Raw genomic sequence first — 24,730 nt, forward strand, 5'->3', positions numbered from 1 at the left:
GATTGCTGTTCACCTTTTTGGAGGGGAGGGGAGGCTGGGATACCATTGAGAAGGTGTCATGTGGGCCAGCCACAGCAGAGCCTCTGTTGTTAAGGAGTGCCTCTACTCTGTGTGTGTTTGGGGGAGGGGGATGTACATGTGTCTGGTGTAGGATGTCCTCCATAGCACAGTGAGCCTTTGCTTTCCCTCTGCTTTGTTTGCTGTGAGAAATAATTCATTTGGGCCCTTATCCTTTTCCAAGCAGTATTATCCGTTGGATTCTTAGAGTGGGCCCCAGACTGTAATGTAACGTTCACTACTTGTTTACCGAGTCTGGAGACTGGCTTGTGCAATAACGAGAACGCTGACGAAGCTAACTCCATCCTGTTGTGCTCGAGTTCCACTTCCAAACCCAGCATGGGTGGGATGCTTTGATGCTCTGCAAAGGTCTCCAACTTATTTTTGTGCCTCTGGACTGAATTCTCTCGTTCAAGACGGACAGGCGGCTGTCTTGTGACCGCTTAGCGGAGAAACCCCATGTTTCACCAGCCTGTGACCCCTCTGCTGATATGTCATTATTGGCCCTCAAGAGCAAGGCCTGTTAGCCAGTGAAATTCTGTTTTTAAAACATGCCTCTTCAATATTTGGGTGTCAGATCCTGTAAAAACAAGCAAAAGGGGGCATCTCAGAATGTGAGGGGGCACCCGGACTTCATTGGGGGGACCCGGACCTTTCATAAAGTGCCATTGGCTCAGAGCCCTGCCTCATGCTCAGGGATGGCTGAATCAAGTTAAATCCATTTTCTTTTCTCTCCTGGAATCTTGTAGGATTGGCATGTGTTCCGAGGCGTCATTTCTCTCGCTTACCTCATTTTTCACTGTCATGTGTCGTCTCCCATCTCCTTCCTCTGCGTGTTTTACCAGCCCTGTTGTACCCCACAACTGACATTTTTGACTGATAAGTCTCCATGTTTCAGGTGATCTAAGTGTTTGCTAGCTCAGGTGGTCACAAGGCTTTTTTTTGTCCGAGTCCTGGCTGTGGATTGTCTTTCCTCAACGAAACTTCCCTGGCAAGCCATCATATTTACTTTGTCCATTTCCTGCTTTGGGGCAGCAACAGGATATGGCAGCAAAATCCGATTAGAGATGCTAAAATTATACTGGATATTATGTCTGGATTCCTCCTTGTTTTCATTTGACTTTGCCTTAGTTCTCACCAATGGAACACATAGATTGTAGGCTCAGAGGAGCTGGAAGGAGAAGTAGAGGCCGGATCTATTTGCTGGAAGGGCCTTGGGGCCCATAATGAAGGAGACCCCGTCTGTAGCTGTAGGTCTTCTGGAGGTTTGTTCATAGCAAGAGTAGTAAAGTCGATGCAGGTCAGAAGGCTAGCGACCCGTTGCCCAGTGGTCAGTTGGTTAATGCCCAATTCAGCTACAAGAATTAAATCGAGGTTCGTAGATGGTCCAGAAACCCTTCAGTTCTTAGCCTCCTTTGTCCCTTTCTCCTTATTTCAGGCTCAGCAAATCTTAGATCTGAGACCTCAGAAAATACCGAATCTGACCCATATTCACACAACACTCTTCTACACAACTCGCCTGACAAAAGGTTTCATCTTGCAGTTAATTGATCAATGACCCATTTATTAAGCACTTACATTGTGCTAAGCAGAGGGGTACTGAGAAAGGCTACTGCCCCTCTTCCAGGGAACTCACGTGGGAGAGGTCGTGTGTTAGAAATCAGGACGCGCAAGATGCATACAGAATGCATGAATGGTAATCCAAGAGAGAAATACTCGAGCAGGGAGAAATGCGGTGCAAAAGGGAGGGCGGGAGCACAGGCTCAGGATCTGTGGCTTGCGCTGTGGGATTAGGGAGGGGAACACTGTTCCTGTGAGGGATGGAAAGACGCCCCCCCCCCAGCTTGGCCCTCTGGGATTCCCACAGCCCTTCCAAATGTCTTGTCACTGGAGTTTAGCAGAGTCGTTGGCGTTCTGGCTCTTTATATCCCCGATGCCCAGGTGGGCCGGGTCTTCTATAAGACAAACACAGCTCCATCACCCAACACAGCTGGTACTCTTTGTGGGGCAGACAGAAATTGGATGGGATGGAGCTCCTTTGGACCAGGGTCTTGCCCTCCTCCTGTATCCCCGGCTCCCAGCACAGGGGGTCAAGTGTAGCACGAATCTTAACCGGGAATCGCACGGGAAGGATGCCAGCCGAGAGCAGGGTCCATTTTACAGTGAGGATGTGAATGGATTTTCAATGGCTGCGTCTGGGAGGAAGAGGGTCGAGTGAGAGGGAGCCATTAACTCTTTAGACAGTTCTGCAGAGTGTGGCCTTAGGCCCTGTGCATTTTGGACTTACTCTTGTCTAAGATTCTTTGAAAATCACGATTCCCAGAAATGAAAATAAATAGTGTCGGAGATCAAAGCATGACAAGATTGCTGTTATGTTACTCATCCTGTTCCTTTGAAAGTCAGATTTAGAGCTGGAAAAAGCCTCAGAGATCAGGTAGACCAGCCACCTCTTTTAATAGGAGGGAGACAGAAGATCCCCAGCCCTAGCCCCTCGTCCTAAGGGAGCTTGACCCCTTCGGAGTTTTTGTAGCACTTAATTCTGTCTCATCACTTTGGGCTTTAGCACGTCCAGTCTTTGTATCTTCATCATCCAAGGGAAACTGAGGCACAGGGATAGGAAGTGGCTTGTCCGACGTTACAGGTATAAGAAATATCTGAGGTTGGATTTGAAGCTCTGTCCCAAGAGTCACTATTCCATGATAGGAAACTAAGGGACTAGCCCAGAATCGCACAGTTATTCAGGATTTGGGATAGGACTGGAATCAGGAATCATCTCAATTCCGGATCTAGGATCTTTGCCACTATCTGCCTCTATATTGAGATTAGTCTTGATAAAGAGAGAGGGACATATCCAGAGAGAAAAAGACAGACACAGAGAGAGAGACAGAGAAACATAGAGACAGAGATAGATGTAGATATGGAGATAGATTGATCTAGAGATAGATTGATATAGATATATCTGTTTAATATGATTGTACATTTGTAACCTATTTCAGATTGCTTGCTATCTCGGGGAAAGGAGAAGGAAGAGAGAAAAAAATTGGAACTCAAAATCTTATAAAAATCAATGTTAAAAATATTTTTATGTGTAATCGGAAAAAATAAAACACTTGTGAGAAAAAAATAAATTTTCAATGTGAGCATTTTCACCGCAGAAAAAAGCAAATGCTACACATAAGAGCTTAATTTATTATTCTGTTGGCTATCTAAAGATAAAGTGATAGAAATATTAATGATAGATTGAACTTAAAATTGCGTTGTATGTACTTTTTTTTCAAGAGAGTATATGAAGATCTATCCATCATGTCCTCTCTAGATATTTAATTTGTCCTTGTGAATCTTTCCAGAAAGAGTAGATGGAGGGTAGAGGAGGTGATTGGGGGGAGATGATAGCTCATGAGGCGACCCTTTGATCAGCGCCAATTCTGGGGAAGGAGAGACAATTCTATCCGCAATGCACAGCTCCAGGTCATGTGGGGATTTTGTCTGTTTTGTGGATCCCAAGGTCCAAATTTGAACAGCTCTTCCTCTCGTGCTCGCATCGGCCGGGCTTTGGACAACAGATACCCCTTGCATAGGAATCAGGATGGCAAAGGCCAAGTCTTCTTCCATGCCATGATAAACAAGAGCTATCGAGAAATAGGAACTTACTCTGCGTTATTAGAGGCAGCTAGATTCCATGGTGTCTCGGGGTTCAGGAAGATCTGAGTCCAATCCTGCCTTAAATTATTTTTAAAATTTATTATAGCTTTTTATTTACCAGATATACACATGGGTAATTTTATAACATTGGCAATTGCCAAACCTTTTGTTCCAATTTCTCCCCTCCTTCCCCCACCCCCTCCCCAGATGCCTGCCTTAAATTATTGCTAGCCGTGTGATCCTCAGCAAGTCTTTTTGGTTTTCTTCAGCCGCTTCGGTCATATCCGACTCTTTGAGACCCTATTTGTTGTTTTCTTGGCAAGAATACTGGAGTGGCTTGCTATTTCCTTCTCTGGCTCATTTTTATATATGAGGAAACTGAGGCAAATAGGATTAAGTGACATACCCAAGGTCACACATCTGGGAAGTGTCTGAGGCGAAATTTGAATTCAATTCTTCCTGATTCCAGGCCCAACACTCACTTCATTGAACCTCTATTTGCCTTAGTTTCCTTCTCTAAAAAATGCAATTAAGAATAGCATTCCTCTCAGAGGATTGTTGTGAGGAAGCCCAAATGAAATAATATTTTTTAAGCTTTGCAAACCCGAGAGTGTATTCTTCTTGTTATCATAATTATTTTTATTTAAACATTTTATTTAATCACTTTTTTTGTTCTGTTACTATTATAATACATTTAGGTTTGTGATAGTATTATTCCTACTACTAGTTATAATAATAATCAACTTATTTTGCCCAGATTAAGAGAGGGGAGGATCTTGCCCCTCTCTGCTCTGCTTTATTTCCTTCTGCAGAATTGGGTTCTGTCTTGGGTGTTGAGAGGGACATTTAGTCTGCTAAATAATATAAATAAATAAATAAAGTCTGCTGTAGTGCACCTTACATCATGGGAAAATAATCATGGGCTCTGGAGTCAAAGGTGCTGGGTTCAAATTCTGTAGCCGATGCTTTTTGTTACCCAAGTCATTCTCTGGGTCTCAGTTTCTTCATATGTAAAATAATGGAGGTTAGGCTAGATGACCTCCGAGATCCCTCCTCTGATGACCCCGGCTCCTAATGTCTCTCTCCCCACAATAGTCCATATTTATTTCTATGTCCAGATGGTCACATCCTTTAGGATGAACGTCTCAGTCAGTGTATAGTGATAGATTGAGGGAAGGCTGTCCAAAAATGGCAGTTTTAAGTTTGCCTTACACTAATGGGGTTGGGTTCAGAGCCCTGAGCCTTTGGCCTACGAAAATCGATAATTTCACGTTTGTTTTCTCCACTGATCCTGCTTCAATCCAGGTCACAGAGGCTGCAGGCTTTCTCTCATCACATCCAAGGCCTTACTTTGAGGTCTGTCTTGAGTTTCGTGTTGTAAGGTGGCTTTTGGGGAGGCAGTGTGCCCTGGTGGTTAGAGGGATAGACTTGGAGTCAGAGAGTCCTTTGTTCCTTTTCTTAGACTCTTCCCTGACTCGGTGTCCACAGCCAAGTCACTTTATCTCTCTGGACCTCAGTTTTATTATCTGCAAAATGGGAATAGTTATAGCACCGACCTTTGATAGATTGAATCCTAGAGAGAATGAGCGTTCCCTTTTTGTGATCTCTTTTGGAGTTTAGTTTTTGCTCCAGGGAGACTTCTTCGCAGAGGTGGGAGACTCTGGATGCAGAGCCTCACGTAAAATGTCAAGACTTCTACAATTGGTTGGTTCTGCTCAGCCATCCCCCAACTCCTGCCCTTTCTGTTCTTTGTTATAAATGTGGCTCGCTAGGAGAAGGCAGGACGCATCAGGAAATGTAGGTGACGCAAGAGCAAAAGCAGTCAACAAATTTTAAAATTATTTTATTGAATATAATTATATATTACTGACATGTGATATGTTAATAATTTTATTTTTTATTCATTTTTATTTCTATGTAAATTTTATTTATTAATTTTTATTTATATGTCCTTTTAAAATTATTTATTAATTTTTTATTTATATGTAAAAATTTTTTAAAAATCACCTAGCCCACAAAATTTTTTTGAGCATCCAATGAGATCATACATGGAAAGCATCCTTTTTTGAGAACGAAGGACAAGAGTCTGCATAGAAAGCACTTTGCAGAAGTTCAAGGCCTCTGCAAACATTAGCATATTATTATCATTTTTTTAAGAGGTGTAGATTTGCCATGAGGTTCTTTGGGGAGCTCATCCAGCAGGGATGAAGAGCTTGCTGGCCCCATCAGAATCTCCCAGATTCTGCCATGGCAGGGTGGCACCTTGTCAGAAATCTGACTGTTAGGGAGTTGCCTGGGCATTGAGAGGTTCGATGAATTGCCCAGAGTTGCTCGGCCAGGATGCAGGCGAGGCAGGCCTGGATTTTCCTAGTTCTGAGGCTGGCTCTCTGGCTGTCAGTGAGAACGCATTCTACATACTGGCTCTTCCTTGTTGCATCAGTCCTCCCAGCTGATGGGAGATGTGCCAGATGCTAATTCTGTCCCCCAAAGACCAGGAACCACCGCCAGGGAGCCCTGTGCCATTAATGTTTAACCCTGGGCTCTGAGCTGATGCAGGCACCTCTAGCCCTATCCCGGGCCACCTAGCTCCGGCCCTCCTCCCTTTTTAGAGGCCGGGACGGCTCCCGAGGGCTCTTTCTCCTACTCCTCTCCCTTTGTGGACACTGGACTAGTCCCAGATGGGGAGGCCGGCTGCCTCCAGAGAAAACCCTCTCCATCCCTGAGGATAATAAGCACATCTCTGCTGGTCCGAGGGCATTAGTCAGCTGCAGGTAACGGGCACGTGGGAGTGGGGTTCATAGGAAGGAGCTACAGCCTTTTCCTTAATTCCACTCTCGCATTCAGTGGTCTCTTCGGGGCATTCTAATTCCTGGTTCTTCATCTCGTCAACTGGTAGGCTTCCTCCCAGAATTCCACACTCTCTAATCTCCCTAATCTAATCTGGGTCTTCCCAGAAAGATGGTGGGCCATCTTTCCGTTGTTAAAACTACTCTAGAGCTCCCTCATCCTCCCCCCTATTCTTCTAAAATAGAATTTCACACCTTCCTGCGAACACTGGGCTCTCACTTTCCTTTCTCATACCTTCATCTCATTTTCCCCAGAGGAAACACACTTGACCATAGCATCACATGTTCATTCAGTTTCTCTCTCTATATATATACATATACATATAGACATAATATATATATATTAGCTTTTTATTTTTCAAAATATCGTAAAGATAGTTTTCAACATTCACCTTCGCCTAACCTCGGCTCCATGTTTTTCTCCTTCCCCCCTCCCCTAGACGTCAATCAATCCAATTAGGTTAAACATGTGCGATTCTTCTAAATGCATTTCCACATTTATCAATATGTATTCAATTTCAAGCCTCCTGATGAAAATGTCTTAATCCCGAGGCAGCTCCAGTTCTCTTTGCTGTTCTCTTTGGCCACTTTAGGTATTTTGAAACTCCTGTGTTATTGGGGTCGCCGTGGGACTTTTTAGAAGTGGGAAGAAATTTAAGAATCTAGAGATTTTTCAGTCTCTTTTCCCCCCCACTTTTCCATACTGTCTTCTTTAAATTAGTACTAAACTTTCCCATCAGCTTCCAAGTGACAAAGCGAATCCCTTTCCTGGTTTCCCTTTACTCTCCCAGGGCTGGGCCATGTTGTTTTTGAAATAAAATCGAGATGGAGAGACTGGTGTTTACCATAGAGATGATGACATAAGAATATTCTACTGCTCTACTTTTGTATCACATTTCATAGTTTACCAAACATTTTTATAGACATGATCTCATTTCCCTTACAATATCCCTGTGGGGTAGACAGCCTTATTAGGCCTCTCTAGGATTAAAGACCATAACTTTATCACCAGACGGAACCAAATAATCCAGTTATTTTATAGGTGATGAAACTGAGATGAAGGGACTTTGTCCCAAGGTAATACAGGCAGTAAATGGCAGAGGCAGGATTTGAATCCAGGTTATGGGATCACTGATTTGTAGGGCCCTTAGAGGCCATCTGGCCCAGCTTCATTATGCAGTTATTAAACTAGCATTAATAGGAGCAACTAGGTGACGCAGTGGACAGAGCACCAGCCCTGAAGTCAGGAGGACCTGAGTTCAAATCTGGCCTCAGACACTCAATACTTCTTAGCTGTGTGATCCTGGGCAAGTCACTTAACCCCAATTGGCTCAGAAAAAAAAAAAAAAAAAAAACTAGCATTAATTATGCACCTACTATGTGCTGGGCAGCTAGGTGGTGCCACAGGGTACAGAGCACTAGGCTTAGAGCCAAGAAGACTCATCTTCCTGAATTCAAATCCAGCCTCATATATTTACTACTTGAGTGACCCTAGGTAAGTCACTTAACTCTGCCTCAGTTTCCTCATCTGTAAAATGAGCTGGAGCAGGAAATGGCAAGCTGCTCTAATATGTCTGCTGAGAAAGCCTTAAATAGGGTCTGAGAGAGTCTGAACAATAATGTGCTGGGTACTGTATGAAAGGCTGGCATTGCAAAAAAAATCCTCAGGGAGCTCATAGTCCCATGCAAAGCCTTTGTAAAAGTGAGATTCAGACAGGATTATGGGAGATAATCGGCAGGGGGAGGAAGATGCTGGGGAAGAGGCTGGGGAAAAGTCTGCAGTGATGCAGAAGATGGCAGTTTCCCTGAAGGCCTGAGAAAGCCCAGTGGTGGCTGCTTGAATTCGCTGAATTTTAGTGGACTGCATAAAAGTTCCAAAGGGTGCCATCCTGGTGCCTTTGCAAATCCTGACCAACAGTTCCGGTCACTGTTTGGGTTCAAAATACTCAAAGCTCTTAACCAATTGCCCAACAAGTATGGACAAAGTGCATGCTATTCCAGTTTTCAGGGCGATCGTTCAAGGCCGTCCCATTGAGTATTGGTTTCTACCAGCATTGCCAGTAAGATATTCTTTTTTTATTTAAAAGAAATTTTTTTTTGGCTACAATTTACATTTCCCACAGCAGCTCTCCTCTGCTCCTCCTCCCAGAGAACCATCCCCTCAGACAAAGAAGAAAAGAAAGGGGGAGAAACCCAGTTCAAAAAAATTAGCTCTAATGAGCTAATTAGCTCATCAACCAAGCATGGTATTATGCATTATGTTCCATATCCAGAGTCTCCCACCTAGACAAAGGCAAGAGGGCAGTGCCTTCTTAGAAAGCGATTCTATGGTCTTGCTTTCTGCTCTTCTCCCTCATTTCTGTGTCCTTACCTTTATGAGGGTCTCTTCCTAGGCTCCTGCTTTCAAAGGGACTTCATGGTTATGGGATCGATCTAGAATTGGAAGGGATCTTACACACCCTCTCTTCTAGTGCTCAAGGTCATTACAAATTCCTGAGATCTTTCCCGGACTTATCTGATTTAAAAGCCAGTGCCCTAAAGCTCACCACACAATCCTAGAATCTCCAAGTCAAAAGCTATCTCGTCAGCCATCTAATCCAAATGACATCTGAACAAGAATTCTCAGCCTCCCAGAGGCTGCATGCAGGTTCATGAGCTGCCATATTATTTCCTTATCTTAAGAAATTAAATCATCACAGCCATCTAAAACATTGATATTTCAGTTATGTAGAGCTGAACAGAAAGGAGGCCGGTAGACAAATTGATAAATTCTATTACAAGAGCCAAGAACACAATATCTATTTTGATCATAGAAAGTATAAGTGAGGACACAGAAAACAATTTAAAAAATGAATGGGACCAGATTACAAAAAAATCAACATCACAGCCATCTATAACATTGATATTTCTTCATGTAGAGATGAACAGAAAGGAGGATGGGAGACAAATTGATAAATTCTATTATGATCATAGAAAGCATAAATGAGGACAACCAAAGAAAACGATTTAAAAATGAATGGGACCAGATTACAAAAAAATCAACATCACAGCCATCTATAACATTGATAGTTCAATTATATAGAGATGAACAAAAATAAATTCTATTACAAGAGCCAAGAACGCAATATCTATTATGATCATAGAAAGTATAAATGAGGACAGCCAAAGAAAACAATTAAAAAATGAATGGGACCAAATTACAAAAAAAATCAACATCACAGCCATCTATAACATTGATATTTCAGTTATGTGGAGGTGAACGGAAAGGAGGATGATAGACAAATTGATAATTCTATTACAAAAGCCAAGAACACAATATCTATTATAATTATGGAAAGTATAAATGGGGACAAGCAGAGAAAACAATTAAAAAAATGAATGGGACCAAATTACAAAGGAAAAATTTGATCCTAAAAAGGAGATGTGGCAAGATACACTTCCCACTTCCATCCTTTGTAGGGCCTCAGATATGAAGGATTGCATTTTCTGTCAGAATTTTTTTTGACATATTAAAGCATATTGCTGATTTTTTCCCCTTCCTTGTTTTTCTTTTCTATTAAAGAGCTCTTTGTTATAAGGGATAGCCCTCTGAGAAGAGGGAGAGGAAGGGATGGATCTAAGTGGAAACCCAGGCAACATATAAACCAAAAATATTAGTGAAATTTATTTGATAAAACAAAGTAATAACAGAATTGCCCTGGTTTGTTTGATCTGTATGCCTTTGAAAATTTTCTTTTTGTTGTTTTTTATTTCTGTGTAGTTTTTAATGATGTTCTCATTTTTTCTTATTTTTTCATCTGTCACTAGCCACTAATTCTTGTGTTCCTGCTGCCCTCCCTCCCCCAGAAGTCTTGAGGCTGACATCTTCTCTCATTTCTTCCCCGTTACTTAATAAGGGGTGAGAGACCAGCCTGCTGTTTGTTTCGGTGACCACAGATGGTTCCGGTGTGACTGAGAGTGTCTTGATTATTTTTTCCCCTTCTCCAACTTCTAGGAGTGACTTCTTACGCTGGGCCCGGGGACACCGTATGTGTCAGTATGGTCCATATCAACTTCTTCAAAAAGATTATATATGGGCTCCTGGCCTTTCTCCTCTTCCTCACTATCTGTGTGTGGAATGAATCCAAGAAAGGCTACTCGATGTCCCTGAAACTGGAATCAAAAAACTTCCACCTGCCCAGGAACCTGCAAGTCCTGGCTCGGAAGCTGGGGCCCAAGCCCTTGTATGTGACCACGATGGCAGACTCTCCAAGGGGGAGCAGTGTCCCCAGTGGCGCTAAGGACAGACCCCAGACCAACAGGTACAACGGCAAGGTCTGGGATGAGGACAGCTCCTCCAAGAATCTTCCTCCCCGGTTGCAGAAGGTCAGGAAGAACTACTTGCACATGAACAAATATAACGTGACCTTTAAAGGGGAGCGCCAGCCCAAGAAGCTCAGTGACGCTGCCTTGCTATGCCAGCTTGCCAGTCGCGTGAAAGTCTCCATGATAGAGGCCACGGACTTCCCCTTCAACACCTCTGAGTGGGAAAGCTCTCTGCCCCAGAAGAACATCAGAGCCGCCTTTGGACGGCTGGGCACGTGCGCCGTTGTGTCATCCGCCGGCTCCCTGAAGGCTTCCAACTTGGGCAAAGAAATAGGTGAGCACTGCACAAAGGGGGCATGGTCTTTACGAATGTCGACCTCGGGGGGTGGAGTCCTTCTGACAGGAGGGGGGTCAGGGAAACCGCGGTTCTGACCATGATTCAGCCCCCAGGAGTGGGATCTCGGGCGAGTCACTTGCTTCCTCAGCGCTTTGTTTCTTGCAGTGGGTTTCATGATGACTCAGGTACTCTCTAGCTCCCACACTCTAGAACCCTACTAGAAAAATACAGAAGCAAACAATTGAGGCAAAAGCGATCTGTAAGCTCTGGCTCCCCTAATAAGTCAGGCCTTCTCTTAGCTGAATGAAACAAGGGAAGCCAAATCAAGTCCACTAGCACTTATTAAGCACCTACTGTGTCCCAGGCACAGGGCTGAGAACTGGAAATACAAAGAAAGGTAAAAACGACTTCTGCTCTTAAAGAGCTTACAACCTAATGCACACGGCTATGTTGAGACAAGATGGAGAAACCAGAAAAGTAGAAGATGATGATAGAGGGAAGGTACTAGATTTAAGTGGGATTGGGAAAAGCTTCTTGAAGTTGAGATCGAAGCTGAGATAAGAACTGCCTAGCAAAATGTGGAGATTCTTGCAGAAATCTCCAGCCATGTGGATCATTGATTGTGACTTAGCCCAAAGGTCAGAGGCTATCCATTCCAACCCCCTGATGTTACAGATGGGGAAACTGAGTCTAAGAGTGTTGGAGTGGCCTCGGAGTTAGGTGTCTCATAACTTTCTGAGTCCGTTCCAATCCTCCGTCTCCTTCTCTTATTTCTGGAAGAGGCGTTCTGCCACTAATAAGGGAAATGAAACACCAAGATCTTAGGTGGCAAGGAGAGAATGCATGCAGCTCAGAGAGCCGTATTTCCAGGGGCTGTTTTTTTCATCGAATCGAATCAAGCCAAGGAAAACAGTGAATGGGGAAATTATGATCTTAGAAAGATGGAGACATGGGGCAAGGCAAAGGAGGTAATAGAGCAGGTGGTGATGTCATATGTCTCTTTTTCCTTTCAAAATGGGAAGCCAGGAAAACAGCCCTCACGGCAAATTCAGGGGCACAAAGGAGAAAAAAAAATTGGACCCCCTGTGGGATCCGGTAAAGATGATGAAATCACGCTCCCCCAGCCCGCTTCTTCCCAAGCAGACATTATTTACAAATGGGGATTCCCAAGAGGCACATGGACCCAGGTCTTTCTGAGTCTATCCATCCATTACAGAAATGGATTATGAACTTAACATTGGCTAGCAAACACAAATGATATTCCAAATACAAATAAACCCCTCCAAATGGAGCTATGTATACAGCTGTGGACTCTGGTTATGGACGATTTGTTTTTAAAAGATCTATGTTCAGCAAACAAGGTTTTTAACAAATAGAGAGCAGAAGGAAGCTTATTAAGAAATACAAAGCGGGGGAGTGTAGATGGTAATTTTCATATATATCTAAAAACAAAAACTCTCCAGGAGGTCGGTAGTCATATTTTCAGGTTTCTTTATCTATGGAAAGTATTCATGCATGGCAACTTCATAATAGAACAAAGAAAACGATTTTAGTTAACACGGCAGTAATAAAATTGCTCCATTTGTATCCCTCAGAATTTCTTTTTTGTTTGTTTGTTTTTTGTTTTTTCCCGTGTTTTGCAATGGTTGATTGATGATCTTTTTTCATTAATATCACAATTCAATAACTTGAGCACTCTTCCCCAAGAGGAAGACCGGCAAAGTAAATGAACACAATCAGCCAGTGTATGTTTCCCTGTGTCCTTGTAATCCATCCGTCAAGGGATAAAAAACAATCTTGAAGATTTATTTATTTATTTATTTTGGTTTTTCAAATGAATTTTTATTTACTAAAATAGTCTGAAAGGGTAATGACCAAGTTTAGTCTCAAAGAAAAGATTAATAAAATACCCCTCTTTGCCTTTTTACAAGGTGGGTGCAGAATATATAGTGTCAGACTTTCCAACATTGGGAAGTATTTCTGAGCTTTCCGTCTCCCCAATTTTAATCTTCACTATAATTGATAACTTTGTGGGAAGTGGAAAGCAAAGGGAATTAGAATTCTAAGCCTGGTTGACACCAGGAGACCTATATTTAGAGTCTTTAGAGTTAAAAAACCTGGATTTAAATTTTATCCCTATCACTTACTACCTTGAACTCTAGGCATGTAATTTCCTCTCAGTGGACCTCATCTTCCTCACCTGTAAAATGTCACATGTTGCCTGGAAGAATTCTAAGGTCAGATCTGTGGGCTGAGGAACCCAACTAGATTTCCTTATAATAAGGATTTCCAATTTCCTAGACTCCTTTCTAAAGCTAGGAATGAAGGTGCTTATGAAGTGGAACAGGAGGGTAAAGATGGAGACATTCGCGGTGAGGAGGAAAAGAAAATAGACATACATGTAGTTCCAATTGAATTGATTTTGCCAGAAATCAACAAATATTCCCTTCGGTTTGTTCGACACTGGGCTGGCCTTGAAATATCGAGGCAAAAGTTGAACAGTCCTTCCCTTCGAGGGACTTACTTTCTAGTAATAATGGAGTCATTATGTATATATAAAAGTATATGCAAATAATATACAAGATAATTCTTCTGAGAGAAGAAGACACCATTGGCTAGAAGGATCGAGGAAGACCTTAATGGTCTTTGGATTGAACTCTAAGGAAACAAAAAAATTCTAAGAGGCAAAGATGAAAAGGAGGTAAATTCTGGGAATGGGGAATAGCCCAGTACAAAGGTGTGGAGTTGAGAAATGGAGGGGAGGAACAGCAGAAAGGCCACTTTAGCTGAACAAAGGATGGCAATCCTGTATGACAGGGCTAGAAAGGTTGGTTTAAGCCCCATTGTGAAAGCTTTAATTGCTAAATAAATAGGATCATGGATCTAGAGCTGGAAGAGAACTTGAAAATTGTCTAGACCAAACCCCTTCATTTTGCAAATAAAGAAACTGAAGCTCAGGAAAGTTTAAGGGTTTGTCCGAGATTAGAAATGGCATCAGCTTGTATTTTAGCTACTTCCCCTTCTTTTAGCAAAATAGAACACTTCCTCTTATAAGAGAATAGAAAAAACAGGAAGAAACTTCAACATATCGAAAAATATTATATTATATGTAATATCCTACACCCATGGCTCCCCATCTCTGCAGAGAACTATCTCTTCATTGAGGACAAGCTGGTCATTACTAAATTTACTGTATTCCATTTCCAGTATTTCATTGCTATTATACTTTCTATTTATATCATTGTTGTCATAGTGTTTATATTGCTTCCCTGGTTCTGCTCATTTTACTTTACTTCTTTTTTTAAACATTTAATTCTTATTTTTCCTCAATTACATGTAAACAAGAATTTTTTAACATTAATTAAAATTTTTTTTTGAATTCCATAATCTTTTTCTCACATCTTTCTAATTTTCCTCCTTGAGAAGCTAAGAAATTTGGTAGATTATACATGTTCAGTCATGCAAAACATTTCTATTATTAGCCATGTTGTAAAAGAAAACACAGAACAAAAGACTAAAAAAAAAACAACCAAGAATAATAAAGAAAATGAAAAAAATTATGTTTCAATCTGCATTCAGACTCCTTCCATTCTTTCTCAGGAGATGAATAGCATTTTTTATCAAGTGCTTCAGAATTGTCTTGTATTATTGTATTGCTGATATTAGCTTAGTCATTCACAGTTGATACAATATACTGTTATTGTGTACATTGTTCTCCTGGTTCTGCTCATTTCACTTTGGATCAGATCATGTAAGTCTTCCCAGGTTTTTCTAAAAGCATCCTGCTTGTCATTTCTTAGAGCACAATAGTATTCCACCACAATCAAACACCACAACTTGTTAGCATAGCCCCATTGATGGGTACTCCCTCAGTTTCTAATTCTTTGCCACCACAAAAAGAGCTGCTATACATATTTTTTACACAAGAAGATTCTTTTTCTTTTTCTTTGATCTCTTTGGGATAGAGATCCAGTAGTAACATTGCTCCTAAGTCAAAGGAAAAGTCTATCTATAAATAGATGTGAAGATTATACATACATACATATATATATATGTATATATATATATATATATGTACACACACACACACACACATACACCCTAAGTTAATAGATGAGGCCAGATAAACTTGCTATAAATATCATTTCTCAGTTTTCTGCTTTCCTTCCAATTTTGGCTGCATTGATTTTGTTTGTATAAAGCTTTTTAAATTTCATATAATCAGAATTGTCCATTTTATATCCTGTAATGTTTTCTATTTCTTGTTAATTCATAAATTTTTCCCACATCCATAAATCTGACAGGTAAAATAGCCCAAGCTCCCTTAATTTGCCAATGATAATCATCTTTCATATCTAAATCATGTACCTATTTTCACCTTAGTATCCAATGTGAATTGTTGGTGTAGACCTAATTTCTGCCAAACTGTTTTCCAATTTTCCCACCAATTTTTGTCAAATAGAGATTTTTATTTTCCCCCAAATCTTGGATCTTTGGGTTTGTCAAATATTAGATTACTATAATCATTTACTACTGTATACTGTGTCTCGTTAATATATTCCACTGATCCACCACTCTTTTTTTTTTTAACTAGTACCAGCTTGTTTTCATGCTTACTACTTTGTAATACATTTTGAGATCTGGTATTGCTAAGCCACTAAGCACACTAAAACATCTCCTTTCACCACCCCATCCTTATGTCTTCCCATTCTACTATTATTCTATATTCTAATTCACTAATTACTTTTAAATGGTGATGTTCCCTTAATCTTCACTGAATCCAGGGATTTGATTTTAAGGAATAGCTTTAAAAAAAAAACCAAGCCAAGAAATCTAGAAAACTTGTTTTTAACTTAGAGATTTTGGAATGAAGAGTCAGTGCCTTTGAGTTTTGACCCTTGCTTTGCCTCTAGGCATCTATCTGACTTTGGGTAAATGATTAGGCTCTTTGGGTCTTAATTTATTCATCTATAGTATTAGCAAGTGAACTAGATGGTGTCTTTGTTACCTTCTGTCACTAACATTTTGTGGGCTTGGAATCCTTAGATGGCTTTAGTGATCGTTATCATGACTTTACAAGGGAGATATCCCTGTCATCTCCCCCTCACCTGTGCACCTGCATGTTCTGGCTCGGTTTCTCTATCTCAGCTCACTCACTGTCTCTTTCATATTCCTGTGATTTACAGACAGTCATGATGCTGTCATGAGATTTAATGGTGCACCCACAAGAAAATTTGAGCAGGATGTAGGACAGAAGACAACCTTTCGCCTGGTCAACTCTCAGGTAAGATAGTTTGATATGAAAAAAGAGAGAATCATCATGCTCAGACTGGCTAGGGTAGTGAGTCTGGTTAAGCACATTCATGTTATCTTCTTGAGTGACATTAATTAAACAATCAATCTAGTTTGTGTAACACTTTGAATTTAATTAGTGTTTTTTAATCACCTGAAGAGCACTTTGGGGAAAAAGGTTTTGGAACATCATGGATTTAAAGTAAAAGTTAATATTTAAGAAAAATATTAAATTTTCATTGCTACCTTTCTAACATTACCCAATATATCAATCAGTATTCAATCAACTGACAAACATTTATTAAGCTCCAGATATGGTTTTTTCCTTTCTTTGTATCCCCAGAATTTAATATATTGCTTAGCAGTAAGATAGGTGCCTAGAACACATTGATTTGGGATCTTAGTATAATAGAACCTCAGAGAAGGGAGCTTCCCAGTGTGGGCCGATATCAGGGAAGACTTCATGGAGGAGGAGGGCTCTTAAAGCTAGAAGAGAGAGACTTTAGAGAATGGAAAAGTATACTTATGGATATTAGAAAGTTCTTGATGTAATAGATTTGGAATAAAAAACGCCATCTGCATCCAGAGAGAAAACTGTGGAGACTTAATGAATCAAAGCATAGTATTTTCATCTCTTTTTAAAAATTGTTATTTGTTTGCTTGTTTTTTTTTCTTTTTGATCTGATTTTTCTTGTGCAGCATGATGAATATGGAAATATGTTTAGAAGAATTGTATATACTTAACTTATATCAGATTGCTTGCCATCTAGGGAGAGGGGTGGAGGGGAAGGAGGGAGAAAAAATGGGAACACAAAGTTTTGCAAAAACTAATTTTTCATATATTTGGAAATATAAACATCTATTAAAAATACTCAGTATTTAGGGAATAAATCCCTTAGAAAATATAATCTCCTCAAAGTAGGTTTAGCTACGTTGTAGAGGGCCTTGAACGCCAACCTAAGGGGTTTGTTCTGCAGAATTGCTCCCCAAGGTGTGGATCTATTTTGCTTCTGTCTCTGTGTGCCCAGAAACCAAGCCTGGCACAGAGTAGGTGCTTAATCAGCGCTTGTTAATTGTAGATGTTTGTTGGACACCAGGCTTCTTGCTGAGTCCTGGGGGTAGAACATCTCCCTAGATCTCTGCCAGTTCCTACTCCTAAACGCCTCCAGTTCTCTGCATCCTCCCTGATTGAGCTGAGAGCCACCATTTTTTCCCTTCTCCCGCTTATAGCACATATATTTTTTATGTGTACGTAATTTTCCTGGTTCTGCCTACTTCACTCTGTATCAGTTCACATCACTTCTCATGCTTTTCTTTTTTTTCTGCAGTTTCTTATGGTTCAAGAACATGAGATATTTATTTTTATGAGAATTCAATTCAAGTCAGCAAGTATTTATCGAGTCCTGACCGTGTGCCTTCAGTTCATACCTCTCTGCATCCTCTAGTTACAAACTGTAATTTTTGATCCAACAGAAAAATAACTTAACTATTTCCTCCAATGGGGTCAGCTAAATGGAGCAGTGGATAGATCATTTTCCTGAGTTCAGATTTAGCCTCTAACCCTAGTGTGACCTTAGGCAAGTCACTTCACCCTGTTTGCCTCAGTTTCCTCATCTGTAAAAGGAAGTGGAGAAGGAAATAACAAACTACTCCAGTTTCTTAACCAAGAAAACCCCAATTGGGGTCACAAAGAATTGAGCATAACTGAAACAAGTGAACAACAATTTCTCTCCAATAGAATTTATCTCATTAAACAAGTGATGCAATTGTGATAATTCTGGGAAGGAGACAAGTTAATTAAGTCCAGGAAGCATGTACTGAGGTCCCCTGAGAGCCTGAGAAGGGAAAGACCCAGTCTCTGAGGTCAGATAGTTAATAGTCTGATAGGGAGGAGCCCCAGGTGTGAATGATTGGAGAGCAAGGGGAAAAGCTCAGGACCTCACCTTGGGAGAGCTCTGCCTCGTGTTGCCCAAACGAAGTGATGTCACAGCTCTCTACAAAAGGCTCAAATCAGAAATTTGCTTCATTTCTATGTGAAGGCTCTAGGAGCCGAGCTCCAGAAAGGATGAAGGCCATTGACCCAGCCTCCGTCAGGATGTCATGGGATGATAGAGCTAGAGGGAAACTGGGATGTCATCTGTCTCTGCCGTGCCTTCATTGTACAGAAAGGGCCAAGGTAGGGCCAATATCCAATGCCATCCAATATGTACAAACATATTTATACAATTCTCTTGCTGCACAAGAAAAATCAGATCAAAAAAGAAAGTAAATGAGTAAGAAAACAAAATGCAAGCGAACAACAAGAAAAAGAGTGAGAACATTATGTTGTGATCCACTCCCCTCAGCCTTCTTTACCCCTTGGGGTCTGTGACACTTCTGAAGTGAAACCAGGGCTCCTGACAGTTTAGTTTTAATGAAGTCAAAGAGTGTGGGTTTTTACTGAGCAGCTGTTTGCTCATGCTGTCAGTTGGACAAGAAAAGGAAATATGAACCTTGGGCTCATCAGATGAATCCATAGTCTGATTGAGGAGCTAAGGCACAGGGGCCAGTGAAAGATGGAGAGTAAATACAGACTCAGTTAAGGCCTGTGGGTATACAGCAAGGGTGCAGAGGCCATTGGGATGCCCTCGCTCGGAAGGGCCTCTGAGTCTCAGACAGGGGATCCAGGCCATATTCCTCCTTAGGATCGATACAGAGCAGCTGCTCACATATAGGATGCTGGTAGTATTTGAAATTGGGCAGAGATGTTTGAGTTCATTTATTCTGACAACCTTCTTCTCCCCTCCAGTCCAATCTGGCCCATTTCATGAGGTTCAGAGAGGCAGTGGGTACAAGGGCGCAATGGAACACATTTCTGGATCAGAGGTGGGGGGCTTGGGTTCCAATCCTAACTCTACCTCTGACTTTGGGCAAGCATCACTTAGGCTCCCCGTCTAAAAATTGAGGGGGTTGGACTAGACAGCCTCAAGGATCCTTTTTAGCTCCAGATCTATGAGCCCTTCCAGGTCCTTTCATGTCTTCCTTCTTCAAAATTATCTTTTTAGACAATTTACTGAAAAATTGGATATTTTTTAATTGGACATTTTACAGAAAGGGCCAAGTCAAGACTAGAATCCAGGTCTCCTGGCTCTCTTGTTTGACATTGTTCTCTTCTCCAAGGGTTGGGATTATGATTGGAATACCGGTTTCTCTTAAATGTATTAAGTATTCCCCTTACCCCTACTGACACAGCAAATTTCATTTGCCTTTATTGAATTGGAAAGACTTTCAATAGAATAGATATAATTTTAAAGATATATATTTTAAAAATGTATTTTATGTAACATAATATATAAATACATAAAATATATTATTAAATATATATAATATAAAATATGTATTTTAAAATGTATATTAAAATATACATTTAAATTGTATTTAAAGTTCACTTTAAAATATACTTAGATGAATGTGCATTATCTTTTCTAATAGAACGTAAGAACCTCGAAGGCAGAAACAGCCTGACTTTTTTCTTTGTATCCCCATGGTGCCGAGGGCCCAAAAGCTCGTTTCAGATTCCTCCTGTTCCCTGAGAGTTCTTTATTGGGCAGTGAGCTTCATGTTCCTGGAGGTGTTGGAGCAGAGCTGGCTGGCTCTGGAGGGCATCGCTGCATTTGGTGAAAGGTTCGACTAGACAGCGGAGGCCCCTCCCGTGTCTGGGATCCTGGGGTTTTGTCCAGATTAGAAGTATCTGTGAAACTAATTTCCACCGAGGTGTTAGTGACAGCTTGTGAAAAGGTGACCAAGGAAATGTCATCAGTTTTCTTTCTTTCTTTTTTTTTTTTTACCCACGTGCCTGATTTCCCATCTGTACAAACTTTTCCATTCTAAACCCTCCCAGGAATATCTGTCTGGAAAGGGAAATACTTAATCCAAATGAATGTCTTTATAATAGTAGATTTCCAGGCCCTGGGCAGGCCAGTGGAACAGAGCCTTTCTCATGGCTTACATAAGCAGCCCCCCAGTCTGCCTGGATCTAAGGCCTGTCCTGTTCGGGATTATTGATGCAAAAAATAAGCTCCTTGGGGCGCTTCAAGGCTGTTTTTCCTCCAGGGCCTGGAACTGTGCCCGTTCAGTGTGGGCATCCCATTGTCCAGCTGATGACTGATGAAAAATATACATAAAGATTCTTCCTCATTCTATCCTCTCGAGAGCCAGGGTGATGAAAAACATGTTGGAATATGGGACTTGGGCCTCCACGCTGTGTCGGGCGCTTGCTGGCCTGAGACCGTTTCCTTGCACATTCCAGTGTCCACTCCCATCCACTCCGGCTCAAGGCGTCGTGGTGAGGAAAGCCTTTATCTGGTCATTAAATGGCAGCTCCGAGAATCAGCTCTTAGTAGCTTCTGCGCCCCCTCTTCTCAGTTCCCTTTCCTTTAGCATTCCACCAAGTGACCCTCAAACTAGTTCCATTCTCAGGCTTTCAGAAGTCGGGCTCACTGACTCAGAGGCAATGAGTTGGAAGGAAGAGGCTGGATAAGGCCCCAAGGCGAAACCTTTCAGCATCTCCTCCCCTTGGTCATCCTTCCCTTGGGCTCTCACTCTGCCCTTCGCTACCTAACTAGCCTTATACCCAGCCCTCCCCTTCTGCGGCTCCCCCAGGGGCTTTATCACTGCTGCTGAGCCTGGCACCCCATTTCCCATCTCCACACTTTTGTGTTGGCCACCCCACATGCCAGGAAAGGAGTCTTTCCTCACCTCTGCCTGTCGGAATAGGCTCAACATGAGTCCTTTCCTTCTTGACCTCCCTTAATATCCTCACTTCTCCCACATCTTGTCTGCTTTTTATATGTGGCTGTGTATGTATGTATGCTATCCCACCCCCATAAAATAAGCTGCTTGGAAGCAGGAACTCTTGTTTTTGTATGAATGGCGCCCACTGTAGCACTTTCCCACAGTAGGTTCTTACTATGACAATTCTAGATGGATTCAATGTTTTTACTCCTACAACTAGAAGGCACTGTGAATACATTGTGTGCCTTGTCCGGAATCAGGAAGACCCGAGTTCCAATGCAGCCTTAAACACTTCCTAGCTATTACCCTGAGCAAAGCACTTAACCTCGTTTGCCTCAGTTTCCCATCTGTGAAATGGCTGGAGAAGGAATAGCAAACCACTCCAGTATCTTTACCAGGAAAATTCCAAATGAAGTCACAAAGAGTCAGACATGATTAAAAGGACTGAACAATAACAACAAGGAGGGGATACTCTTTTACTTTTAATAACATTCTACATTTGAAATGGGAGCTTCCCCAAGTATTTTCACATCCATTATTCCATTTCAGCTTTATAATACACTTATAAATTTGAAATTGGGCAGAGATGTTTGAGTTCATTTAGTCTGACGGCCTTCTCCATCCCTCCAGTCCAATCTGGCCCATTTCATGAGCTTTAGAGAGGCAGTGGATGCAAGGGTGCAATAAATTTTATATTAACTTAACTTTTTAAATTATAGTACTTCTCTCTTAAAATGAATTTTATTGATGCTTTTTAAAATATATTGCACTTCTTTTTTTAGCCCACCCCCACCCCCATCGAATCCTTCCATGTAACAAAGAAAAATATTCCTTATCACAATATTTTGTTCTAATGATTCCTCACCTCTTTGCAATGTGAGGGAGTGGAGAAAGAGAATGATAAAAAGATAATCTTAAGACCAAAACTAGTGTTTTTTTTTCCATTACTTAGAGTCAACTTCCTCTGAGTCATCTTTTTGTTTACACTAGCTCTGTTTCTACCCCACCACAGTCTTTTTGGTATCAGAATAGATTCCGTTTGATAATAATCTTTTTTCTTGCTTTCATGTGAACAACTCCCATATATAGTGCACAGAGGAAGGCAAAGATCACGTGCATCTGTAAAATGGGAGTAGGGCTCCATGGCTTCTAAGATCCCTTCCAGTTCTGTCTGTGACTCTTGGGAGTCTGTGCCTTGAAACTCTATGTCCTGCTTCTGTCCATCACTGAGTTCAGGTCAGAGTTCTGAGATACAAAAAGACCACTGCAAGATTGAGAGATTACTGTGAACCTAAAGAGTTTTTCTAAAGGAAAAAAGAATATCAACGTGTATGGCAAAAGAAGGCTCCCTTCCCTTCCGAATGAAATGACACCTGTTTGGCAGGAGAACGAGGAGGGCTCCAGACCTTGAGCTTGAGGTGCCCTAAAAAAGGTCCTGCTGGAAGATGAGCAAGAAAAGTGGGAAGGAGAAGCATTGCTAAAAATGAATAGAAGAGAAGGAATTTCAGAGGAAAACTCGAGCAAACCGAGCAGCTTTGAATGGAACATGAGGAATTTATTAAATGCTTTAAAAAAAAAAAAGCAAGCTGTATTAATAGAGGTCTGCACGTTGTCACGGAATTCTCATTTTTGGTTTTACGTTATATGTATAGGAAATCGTCATTATTTTGGTGGTCCCCAAATTCAGAATAAAAAGACACGCTACAAAATAGTAAAAATATGATTCAAACTATATGTATTCTCTTTAATAATATGTGTTCTTTAATTCTGTAAAAATAGAAAATGATCATTTAAGCTACAAAAGTTGACAAAAAAAAAGATGCTTCAAACTACAGAATATAAAAGAAGAAACTGGGTGCTTTGGGAAAGTGTTGGGTTCACCCTCCTTGGAGCACATCAAGCAAGTTGTCAGATTGGGAGAAAGGCCTTTTGGGTAGACCAGATGATGGTAATCTCTTTGACCTCAGCCTCCCTGATTTTGTGAAACCCATGCAGCCCAGCCCAAAATGTTATTAAGAGGAAGTGGTGTGTGTGTGTCTTGGCCTCCTTGGAGCCAGAATTGTTTTTACTCTCTCCACAAATGATGAAAAGCATTTAGCACATACTTCTCTCGTGTTTCTCCTTCCCTTCTTTCAGTCAAGTGAGAACACTGCCTATTTTTAAAAAGATACAAATAAATGCCGATGGAAAGCCACTTTGACTTGTTCTGTCCAACCCAATAACTCCTTAATACCACTCTCATGTTGCTATATTTTTTGCTTCTGTGAAGAGTTATTTTTAAAGACCAGGGACAGCGTTAAGTCAGTAATGTACACTGCTCAAGGTGGCTGGTGGGGCAGAGAACTCAGACTGTGTGCTGTGAGTCCTTAGTCTTTTTTGTTCCTTGGTTCTTTGGAAGCCAATAGACACCAACATTTTTTAAAGGCTTAAAATAAAATATGCAGAATTTCAAATATTGAAATATTGAAAGATAGTTATTGAAGAATTAGGAGGAGGAAGAGAGAAGATAAAAAAGAAGAGAAGATAAAGAAGAGGAAGAAGAAAGAAGAATAAGAAGGGGAAGAAAAGGAAGAAGAAGAAAAGGAAGAAGGAGGAGATGAAGAGTAAGAATAAGAAGTAAGGGAGGAGGAAGAAGAAAAGAAGAAGGAGAAGAAAAGAAGAAGGAAAAGGAGGAGGAGAAGGAGAAGAAGAAGAGAAAGAAGAAGGAGGAGGAGGAGAAGGAGAAGAAGGAGAAGAAGAAGAAGAAGAAGAAGAAGAAGAAGAAGAAGAAGAAGAAGAAGAAGAAGAAGAAGAAGAAGAAGAAGAAGAAGAAGAAGAAGAGGAGGAGGAGGAGGAGGAGGAGGAGGAGGAGGAGGAGGAGGAGGAGGAGGAGGAGGAGGAGGAGGAGGAGGAGGAGGAGGAGGAGGAGGAGGAGGAGGAGGAGGAAGAAGAAGAGGAATAAGAAAAAGAAGGAAAAAGAGAGAAGAAGGAAGAAGAGGAGAGGAGAAGGAGGAAGGAAGGAAGGAGGTGATGGTGATTGATTGATATTGATGATATTGTTGTTCATGGATCCCAGATTAATAACTCCTGCTCTGCATGGAGGATTCCTCTAAAGAGTTAATGAAATGTTTACTATCCAGTGTTGCTGGGACATAGTGGCATTTAATACCTAAGATGTCTTGCACAACTGGTGGTTCATTTATTTTTGTTCAGTTCTCAGTCACTTTTGACCTTTTATGATCTCATTTGGGGTTTTCTTGGCAAAGACACTGAGTGGTCTGCCATTTCCTTTTCTAGTTTCTTTTACAGATGAGGAAACTGAGGCAAACAGGGCTAAATAACTTGCCCAGGGTCACACAGCTAGTATATATGAAGGCCACATTTGAGCTCAGTGAGATGAGGATTCCTGGCTCCAGCTCAGCCCCCGAATCCATTATGGCATCACTAGCTGCTCTGGTTCATTTCTGGCCCCACTGTAAGAACAAGAGGTTGCTCTTGG

General features: G+C 41.3%; 1 protein-coding gene across 1 annotated transcript in view; it reads left to right on the forward strand.

The window, feature by feature from the left end:
* The window catches only part of ST6GAL1 (ST6 beta-galactoside alpha-2,6-sialyltransferase 1), an 88,449-nt gene that overhangs the window by 57,403 nt on the left and 6,316 nt on the right, over positions 1–24,730 (forward strand). The window contains 2 exon segments of the mRNA XM_074264228.1: positions 10,540–11,184; positions 16,374–16,471. Of these exon segments, the coding sequence (XP_074120329.1) occupies positions 10,540–11,184; positions 16,374–16,471 (743 nt within the window).

This window comes from Sminthopsis crassicaudata, chromosome 4 (assembly GCF_048593235.1).
Source record: "Sminthopsis crassicaudata isolate SCR6 chromosome 4, ASM4859323v1, whole genome shotgun sequence".
Classification (NCBI taxonomy): domain Eukaryota; kingdom Metazoa; phylum Chordata; class Mammalia; order Dasyuromorphia; family Dasyuridae; genus Sminthopsis; species Sminthopsis crassicaudata.